The 9,067-nt window shown below is 36.4% G+C and overlaps 3 protein-coding genes across 3 annotated transcripts in view; 1 reads left to right on the forward strand and 2 right to left on the reverse strand.

The window, feature by feature from the left end:
* The window catches only part of LOC132784624 (stromal cell-derived factor 2), a 28,883-nt gene extending 23,391 nt beyond the window's left edge, over positions 1-5,492 (reverse strand). The window contains exons 1-2 of the mRNA XM_060790375.1: positions 5,304-5,492; positions 4,078-5,181 (exon numbers count right to left, since the gene is read on the reverse strand). Coding sequence (XP_060646358.1) covers positions 4,592-5,181; positions 5,304-5,364 — 651 coding nt within the window. The 5' untranslated portion in view covers positions 5,365-5,492 and the 3' untranslated portion in view covers positions 4,078-4,591. The remainder of the gene's footprint in view (positions 1-4,077; positions 5,182-5,303) is intronic.
* A 325-nt stretch (positions 5,493-5,817) lies between these two features.
* LOC132784623 (uncharacterized protein CG1161) lies at positions 5,818-7,378 on the forward strand. Its single transcript, XM_060790374.1, has 5 exons — positions 5,818-5,988; positions 6,076-6,263; positions 6,319-6,427; positions 6,487-6,615; positions 6,978-7,378. The coding sequence occupies exons 1-5, from the start codon at positions 5,920-5,922 to the stop codon at positions 7,134-7,136; spliced, it is 654 nt and encodes a 217-aa protein (XP_060646357.1). The 5' UTR covers positions 5,818-5,919; the 3' UTR covers positions 7,137-7,378.
* A 368-nt stretch (positions 7,379-7,746) lies between these two features.
* LOC132784622 (proteasome subunit beta type-4) lies at positions 7,747-8,886 on the reverse strand. Its single transcript, XM_060790373.1, has 3 exons — positions 8,610-8,886; positions 8,051-8,552; positions 7,747-7,982 (listed from the first exon to the last, which is right to left on the reverse strand). Exons 1-3 carry the CDS (start codon positions 8,762-8,764, stop codon positions 7,830-7,832), a joined length of 810 nt encoding a protein of 269 aa, XP_060646356.1. The 5' UTR covers positions 8,765-8,886; the 3' UTR covers positions 7,747-7,829.
* Between the last annotated feature and the right edge of the window lie 181 nt (positions 8,887-9,067).

A 9,067-nucleotide genomic window follows, 5' to 3' on the forward strand; every position in this document is an offset into this window, starting at 1 on the left:
ACTTGTTACATTTTTTTTCTAAATGTAAGCTAATTTCAAATAATTGGGTGACAATTTGCACAATAGTATGTCTCAAATATCATTACGTTTATTTCAACAAAATAAATTGATCAGATAATACAATTTAGTCTCAGCGCTATAATTACATTATTTAAACTTTTGTTTTGCATATATCTTGAGGGAAAATTGGCTGGCTGATGAAATTTCAGACACCAAAAAATTGTTGTGCCATTTTTATTTAATACTAATAATTAAGATTAAATAGTCATTAAAAAATTCCCTTAAGAAAATTGGAGTGCATAATTGGTTAAACAAGTAAGAAAGCTACACTCGAGTGTGCTCGACTATGAGATACCCGCTACCCATTTTGAATAAAAGCAAAATACAGTATTATTCTCAAAATATACCAAGATAATATTCTAAAAAATACTTTTAAAAAGTATGCCAAAAGGTACATTAGGTATATTGATGTGGTACTTCATTCAAGATTAGTATATCTTGTAGTAGTAAAATATACCAACATTAATATTAGTATATATAGTGTAAAATATACCAGATTGTCAGCCAAAGCATTCTTCATAGATGATTTCCTCATATTAAGATATACAGTTGGGCTTGTAATGTACATTTTATTATTTCTGATATTACAGTTTGTAAGGATTCCTCACTTAAAAAATAAAAGTACATTCTAAATCCCTTTATCTATCGATATAATCATAGAATATTGAAGAATACCATTTATAAAATTTGAGGCTAATTACTGAAACAAACTAATTCGCTGGCATTGTTGTTTGTATCGATCGGTGAACTGCATTAAATATAATTAAACGATACGATATCTGTTGTCAGCCACAAGCTGCATGCCACATTGTTTGCTTATTCGGGTTATAATTAAGCGCTATTCAATAGGCCAATGCATATCCAAGCAATTTGCATTGGCCCACATTTGAAGCAATTATGGCACATTTGCATTGTAAATTGCATTTAAAAGCAGCAGTTAATTATAATTATTAAAATTGTGCAAGGCGAGCCGTAATGGGCGACGCGTCTGTTGCTCCCAATGGCTCAATAAGTCCCGATATATAAGTTTTCTGTGTATACATATGTATTGCAAATGGAACTGTTTTGGGTCAATGCGGAGTAGAAAAGCTAAACAAAAAAAAAAAGAAAGAAAAATAGAAGTAGGCAGGTGAACGCTCGAAAGAAGGCAACATTTTTTTATTGCTTAGCCATGAGTCGAACATTTAATCAAAACGAGAGCAACAGAGAAAGAAGAGCGAGTGAGAAAGCGAAAGAGAAAGAGAGAGTGCGAGTCACGCCCACCAACATACATACATATGTTCTGAATAGTATACAATTTTGTGGCACACACACACACACACACACATATATACACAAACATTCAAACGGAGTGCACGTCAAGCTGCCACTCAGTCAGTCATTCAGTCAGTCCGTCTGTCGTTGAGTCTTTAACTCAGTCGTCGTCGTCGTCGTCGTCATTGAGTAGTGAGTTGTGAAGGTTGCTTGCTTCGTTGATAAACAAGAATCGATAAAGCCAAACGAGATGTTTTGCCCCTCGTGTCAACAACAACAACAACAACAACAATAACAAACACTTTCCCACACTCCAGCCATGATTGAGATTGGGCTTTTGGCTCTGCTTATCAGCGACTGCATCGACAAAATTTGTACAATACAAAAGGATACGTGAAGGATGCGCTATTAATTCGCCTTCTTTGCTGTCTTCAATGCAGGACTTTCGGCACGTGTTAACGTTTTTTTCTGTCTCTCTCTCTCTCCATTTTCTAGACTACAATTGTTTTCCACACTTTCGATAGAACTTCACGTTTGCAAATGACATTTATAATCTATTTATTAAATTTATAGCGCTCGCAAATTTGACTCGCCACTTTATTCGCGTTTTCATATGAACTTTAACCCCAAAATTGACCCCCTTGAAATTGACATTTTAAAGAAGATCAATTTTCCGCGATGCGAAAATTATACTTTTAATTTATTTGGTATTTATGCAGAGTATTGGCATATCAATCAATCATACAGGTTGAAGCGTTTCATGTTTATAAATAAATATTCTATTAATATTATCTGATCCATCAGAGTATCCGAATATATTTGCAGCTTTAAGAACAGCCAACTAATTTATTACAAAAGGTATTCTTAATTTAACTAATATTATAATTTTATTATATTTTAAGACGAAATGAAATCCAGCAGGGAATTAGAATTTTAAATAATCTCATATACCTTAACATATAAGAAAATTCTTTCTGTACGACAGCATCAAAAACAATAAAACAAAACACAATGCCTAAATATTTTTAATTTTTAAATTCAAAGATTAACAAAACATTATATTTCAATTAAAAAAAATATGTATATATACATTTTATATGAAAAACATGTATTAAATTCGTTTTAATTAAAATGACTATTAATTATTATATGTTTAATATGTATTTGTAATGTTGGGTAGATGTATTTTAAATTGAAATTTAATTATTAATTCATCAAAACGTAACCAATAAAGTTCCATTTGTCAACTGCTTGAATCAATAGGATAATAGCAGAATTATAATTTGTAACGAAACCTAATTTCTTATACCCTTCTTAACCCACATAACAAATATAGGGCATAATTAATCTAAAGAAAATAGCCTTAAGTTCACCTCAAACCGCACTAATCGTCATAGAAGAAGCAAAGAAGGCGAAGAAGAAGAAGAAAATGAAGAAGAGTAAAGTCTCAAAGATACAATGATAACACAATGGATGCTTGTTGCCAGCTATTTATACTATAAATGGTTACAAGGACAACGCGATTATGAAAATCTGTGAATGAGTTCGCGGCTTGGGGCTCAACATCCATCCTCTCTCTCTCTCTCATCTCCGGCTGCTGTCAATTTGACCTTACTAAGCTCGCAGGCTGCCAAGCTTCATAGGCTTGGTGGGCTGTGCAAACAAAGCATAAACATTGACTAAGCTCTAAACAAAAGGAAAACAACAACGAGAACAACTACAGTCAGATAATGGACAGAAATTGTCATACTTTTTTTGTTGCCAGGAAGAAACTCTCTATTGTCTAATGCATGTAAATGCAACAATACTCGTAAGCGACTCGTAAATCCGTGTCTTCACTAAATCCAACTATGAACGAATACATATACTATATATACCAGATATTTCTTTTTTTATTCATATGAGTACTTTAGTATTTCTCATCTGGTAGTTCGTTTCAATTAGCGATTTCTTTCGCACAAGGTTAACTAATAAACGCTAAATTAGTCTGCTAAGTAGTCAGCATGTCGACAATTGCATACTCTCGTTTTTGGCTTAATTAAAGCATTAATATTAATCTACAGATTAAAATTTATCTTGTTGAAAATAACAGGGCATAGAGTAATATTAGTATTAAATTGTAATTTTAACATAAATAAATTAGTCTATATATTGCAGAGTATTAGTTATTCGCTCAGTTTTAACCAAGTGTGATAATAATTTATTGCACCAATATAAAAATACTAACACAAAAAATATGTTTTTTTCGTGTATCGAATAATAAACAAAAATTGAGTTTTATTTCATTATTATTGTGAATATTTTTAATTATTTTTGTATTTCGGTGATAAAATTGAATAATTTTATCTAAATTCAAACTAATCAATTATATTAAGGTACATAGTGATCAAAAGTACCAATGAACCAAAAATGTACCGAACTTATTGCAAATGTACCGAAATACGGTTCAAGCTTATGCTATGCTTATTTATGCTGTCTCAAAGCCCGGCAAAGTCTCTCATCTTCACTTTTTGCAAAACATCTATAAAGTCTATAAATAATAATATTAAATACTTACTGCAGAGTCAAACAGCTGCTAGCCATAAAAAAAAGTTAATTTAAATTAACGCTCAAGTGTGCACAGCTGTTGAAACAACAACTCGATAGAAGCATATAAAAAACGCGAGACAAACACGAATTCACACGTAAAAACATAACGTATATTACTTATACATTAGCATACTTTAACACTACACAATTACATAAAATTCTGTAGTTACTTACTACGTTCAAACTTAATAGTGGTTTTATAATAATGCAAAATATAACTATTAAATTATATTGCTGCTGTCACGAGAGCTAAACAACGCGCGCTTAACTTATGGTGGGGGAACTTCGATGTTGCTATCGATGCATCGATTTTTTTTATTGTACGATGTTTTTAAGCATCGATTCGTTGCACCCAAAATAAATGCACTATTACGTATTACGCGTACTGTAGAATTTAGAGTTTTGAAATAAGGTCTTCATATTGGTTATTTCAAAAACTTACATTAGAGTGGTTGTTTTAAAAAATATTGTTATTCGCAAGCTTTCTGCAAAAACATCGATATTTCTAGCCACCTCTTATAAATGATATTCCAGTGTTAGAAAACATGAAACGTTGATTTGGCAAATGTTTTGTTTTTTTAATTTCACACACAAAAATGGGATTTGCAGCTGAAATAATTCGCTTTCACATAAATTCTGCTAAATTATAATTTAATCATCTTAAGTATAGTTAAAGGATTTGCTGCAACTACAGCTCTGTGTGAGCATATTCCTCATGCGTGGAATCCTTATCCTTGGGCACGATATAAAGTCCCTCCGATGTGGTCCAACGTGTGCCATGTTGAGGACTGTGAAGTCCCACGATTTCCATTTGTCCGGATATGGGGCGGCCATAGGAGCGACCTGACATGCCCAAATACATGCCGGTATCAACATGTCGCAGGCGCACGTGCGCATCACGCATCCAGCTCTCGTTGGAGCAAATCACATCCCAATGATCGCCAGTATCGCCAACGCCATCGACGCCATAGGCTGAGACTTCCTGTTCACCGGAAAGCGGAGAGGAGAAATGATGCGAGTGCAGGTTCTTTTTGGTAGTCAAGTGCTCCAATCGGATGGTAGCGCCGCAAGCAATCGGTTCACCACGCTCGCACATTTTGTTATTCTGCCCCTTCACAGTCCAATGGCTGTTGACATCCTCTTTTTGCTCGACGCCAGTCACGGATTGTTGACCCGATCCAGAGCCGTATTTAACATCATGGGAATGCAGGCGGAACGAATAATCGGAATTGAGCAGTTTCAGTATTGAGCCACACGTCACAAAATTGGTCTGGGCAGCTGTTAATATTGGTAATTTGGTTATTGCAATTGATAGGAAATCGAAGGGCGGCAATTATGTCGTGGCCAATCACAGAAGACCACATAAACCATGCAGTAATTGAATCGAATAATATACGTACCGTTATTGCTGGGCAGACAGCTGATTAGTGCTAATGCCACGAAAAATAGTGTGTGTAGCATGCTGTCTTTATTCTTACGTTTACAATTAAGTACTTAATCTAATATAGAGTTTAATCCAAATCAAGCTTTCGGCAAAATCAGAGGCACACGCAAACAAATGAATTTGACAGCTGCTTGTAGCGTGACCGCAGTTTCAATTTCAAAAATATACCAAAAAGTTTAGCGGGTCGCCAAAAAAGTGGTGGTCATCTAGAGTTGTGCGAAATCGCCGCAATGTCTATCGGTTTTGGGAAAAAATTGAACAATGATTTTTGATTGTACAAAACTGTACAAAACACTAAAGAAAAATAATAATGATATTTTACCATGCAGCGAAAAATACTCGTCTTGCTTCATTTGTTTTAAAAAAATTTTAAAATTAATTAATTTTTTAAGAAGCTGGTAGAAATGGCGCCTGTTTCAAAAATTCCCCTATACCTAAAACAGTGCTGCCAGACAGCAATTTTGTCAGTGGTATATTTTTCATCATAAAACTTACGGTCACACTTCTACTGCTGGTTGCAAATAATTTTTTATTGTGAAAATTGTAGAAAAATTGCACTCAAACAGAAATTAATGGCACACAAGCGAGTGTTTATCTACCCTGCACTATTGGCGATATGTTATTTAGTTGGCGTGACATGGGTAAGTGTTGTAATCAGATGGTTGCCAACTACGACGCAACTCTAAATCATCAATACTCTGCTTTGTTTTTGTTTTCGACAACAAAAGGCTGAAGGTGCAACACAAACGCTGCCTTCGCTTGGCAGCAGCAACAACAACCACACAAGTCCACAAGGTGCGTCAGTTATACCACCAGCATTGAAAGCAACCGCAGCCGCCCCAGTGGCTTCAGCAACACCATCTACAAGCGCAGCGCCCAAGGGCAATGCGACCCACAGCAACAATGGTCCAGAATGGTTTGTAAAAAATAATTTTAAATTATTCATCTTACTGACGAATTTATCTTTGCAGTGCTTGTGCGGGCGCTCTGTTGCCTCAAGTGGACGCCAATGGCAAGGAGCTGCCCATATGCGCCGAGTGCAAATGTTCTCACGTAGCGCGCAACACGACGCTAATAAAGGTAAACTAATTAAATCTCCTCCACTTAAACTATAGTAATTCAGTTGACCTTGCTTGCAGGTCGTTGTCATCATTGTGATCTGGATCATATCCATTTTAGTGATATACATGCTCTTCCTCATGTGTTTGGAGCCGCTGCTTAATAAACGCGTCAAGGCAAACAATTATCAGGAGCACACCAATGAAGATGTACATAGTCCAAGACATTCAAAATATGCAGGCATTAAATATAGTCGACTAACTGCGGCCACAGATTTAGTCGACGATCAAGATGAGGATGATGACAGCATCAGCTTGGATGCTGTTGATGTTGCTGATGATGTGGCGCAGCTAGTTGACAATAAAGAAGCACTCAGCGTTTGATGCCATTTATTTGTCAAACGTTTTTTTTGTTGTGTGCTCAAAACTTATGTTAATTTTTGTTTTATTTTATGTTTATGTTACTAACACTAAACGCACGCAACAAAAAGCATTACTAACTAACGCTTAAATCGCCTTGCTGCTCGCTCCAACTAATTGTTTTGCTTCTCTCCTTTCTTATTGTGCTCCAGGATGAGCCATCACCGCCGATGCCCGTGGGCAGCAACAATCAGGAGCTAAGTGCCCGGGCTAATGTTCTAAATCGTGTGGGACATCAGCAGGACAAGTGGAAACGACAGGTGCGAGAGCAGCGCAGACACATCTACGATCGCCACACGATGCTTAATTGAGCGATATCAACAGATGGTGGGAAAGTGAGATAAAGTCGAGGGAAATGTTTGGGAGCCGTGGCGACTTAAGACAATGTATTCCGGCAACAATTTGCATTAAATAATTGTGTATTTTAATTCCGAGCTTTGCACTCTTTCGTTTTCGACTCGTTAATTGGATCAAAATTTACTTTAATATTATTAGCAACAATTTATAATTTAAATAAAAACACTTGTAACTAAATTACCGATAAGATACGGAAAATAAAACTCTTGAATTATTTTCCAAAACGAACCTTATGATTTTTATTGTTAATTTGTGTGATTTAAATTACAGCAATTTACTGTGTATTAAAATTCCTTAATTTGCTGACTGGATTAAAATTTAATTTGATATTTTTTTTTTTTGGAACTAATTTATAATTTATGCATGCCAATTTCTCCGTGGCTCTGATTGAATAAATCTTATGGCTTGGCCTTAAAATTCATACTAAATAAAGCATCGTCGAACTTTAATTTATAATTCTAAAACTTTGGCCAAAGCTAACATATTTATCATTTCCAATGGATTCCATATATACAGGAGAACAAAAAAACAATTTAATTACAGATTAGAAAAATGGTTAAAGAGTTTAATTTTCCAAAAGAACCTCCAGCTTTATTTGATAAATTGTGTCTTAAATTACATCGCTTGTGTTGGGAATAAATGCCCCTTTAGTAACCCTTGACGGTTTCGGCAAAAGTCCAGTTCTCCTCAACCTTGAAGGGACCCTTTATGCTGCAGTTCGCGGCGGTGCAAATGCCAACAGTGTAACGGGGCATGCTGCGTGTATCACGGTAGTACAACACCTTCATGGCCTCACGAATCTGTGTAAGAAAATTAAGATTAATTTCTCTATGCAATATGAATCGAGTTTAAGATTTCTTGGAATTACCAAATTAGTGGCCTCTTCGAAGGTAAAGTCACGATCCTTGGGCTTGCGTTCACGGACCAGTGGTAGGGCCAAATGACGTGCAAATCCAGTGGCAACCACATAGTCATCATAGGCGCGGCCACGCAAATCCACCGAGCCCAAGTACGGAGCACCGCCCTCATCGATGCCACCGACGACGACATCAATGTACAAGGGATTCATGCGCGACCGACGGTTGTAGAGCACTCGTGTCATCCAGGTGGCCATGGCTTTGGGCTTCATGACGACGCCATCGTTGCAACACTGATCCTCAATCATCTTCTGTTCAATATTGCGCATAATCGACTGTATATCAGCAAAATCCCCACTGCCGCCAATCAGAATCTTATCGTTGATCTTAAAAACCCGATCGATGTTCTGGTAACGAGCCAAGGAACCGTAGGAAACGAGTGTATCAGCAGCCACTAAGACGCCGCCGTCGAATTTGATGCCCAGCACCGAGGAGCCTGTAGTGATGGCAGCGCTGCAGGGAATGATTAACGATGAGTAATCTAGAGGACACCCTTCACCCTCAACTTACGTGCTGTGCTTGGTGCCATAAGGACCGCAAGTTGTCAATTCACGCGGCAGCTGAGCTGGTGCTCCATTGTTATAGCCTCCTCCAATGAAATTGTAGAACTGACCGGGTGCTGGTCCATTCTGCCACATTGGCTGTGCAAAGCTGTTGTTCATCATTGTGGAAAAACTTTAATACACCTTAAATCAAACTGGAATTTGTTAATTCTGCTTTGTTGCGAAAAAGAGTTGCAGAATGACAGGCACAAATAAAAAGCCGAACAGTTTCTTTTGATTAGCGTGACCGCACTTAGATTGATGCAATATACTAAAATATACCACTTCCTTGATTCTGGTAAATATACCAATATTATCACAGCTCGATAGATTTTCTTTACATCAACATTTCAGTGAATCTTTAAAATTCCGTTAATATTTATTTACGTGCATTGCACTTTATAAATATACTATTTGTTCCATTTC

The sequence above is a fragment of the Drosophila nasuta genome, chromosome 2R, assembly GCF_023558535.2.
Source record: "Drosophila nasuta strain 15112-1781.00 chromosome 2R, ASM2355853v1, whole genome shotgun sequence".
NCBI classification, from domain to species: Eukaryota; Metazoa; Arthropoda; class Insecta; order Diptera; family Drosophilidae; genus Drosophila; species Drosophila nasuta.

Bases quoted from the DNA above. Each gene is read 5' to 3' on its own strand.
- LOC132784622 (XM_060790373.1), bottom strand. From the start codon at position 8,764: ATGATGAACAACAGCTTTGCACAGCCAATGTGGCAGAATGGACCAGCA. The intron at 8,553-8,609 runs GTAAGTTGAGGG...CATTCCCTGCAG, and splicing joins TATGGCACCAAGCACAGCAC to CGCTGCCATCACTACAGGCT. The intron at 7,983-8,050 runs GTAATTCCAAGA...TTTCTTACACAG, and splicing joins TCGAAGAGGCCACTAATTTG to ATTCGTGAGGCCATGAAGGT.
- LOC132784623 (XM_060790374.1), top strand. From the start codon at position 5,920: ATGGCACACAAGCGAGTGTTTATCTACCCTGCACTATTGGCGATATGT. The intron at 5,989-6,075 runs GTAAGTGTTGTA...CGACAACAAAAG, and splicing joins ATTTAGTTGGCGTGACATGG to GCTGAAGGTGCAACACAAAC. The intron at 6,264-6,318 runs GTTTGTAAAAAA...TTATCTTTGCAG, and splicing joins AGCAACAATGGTCCAGAATG to TGCTTGTGCGGGCGCTCTGT.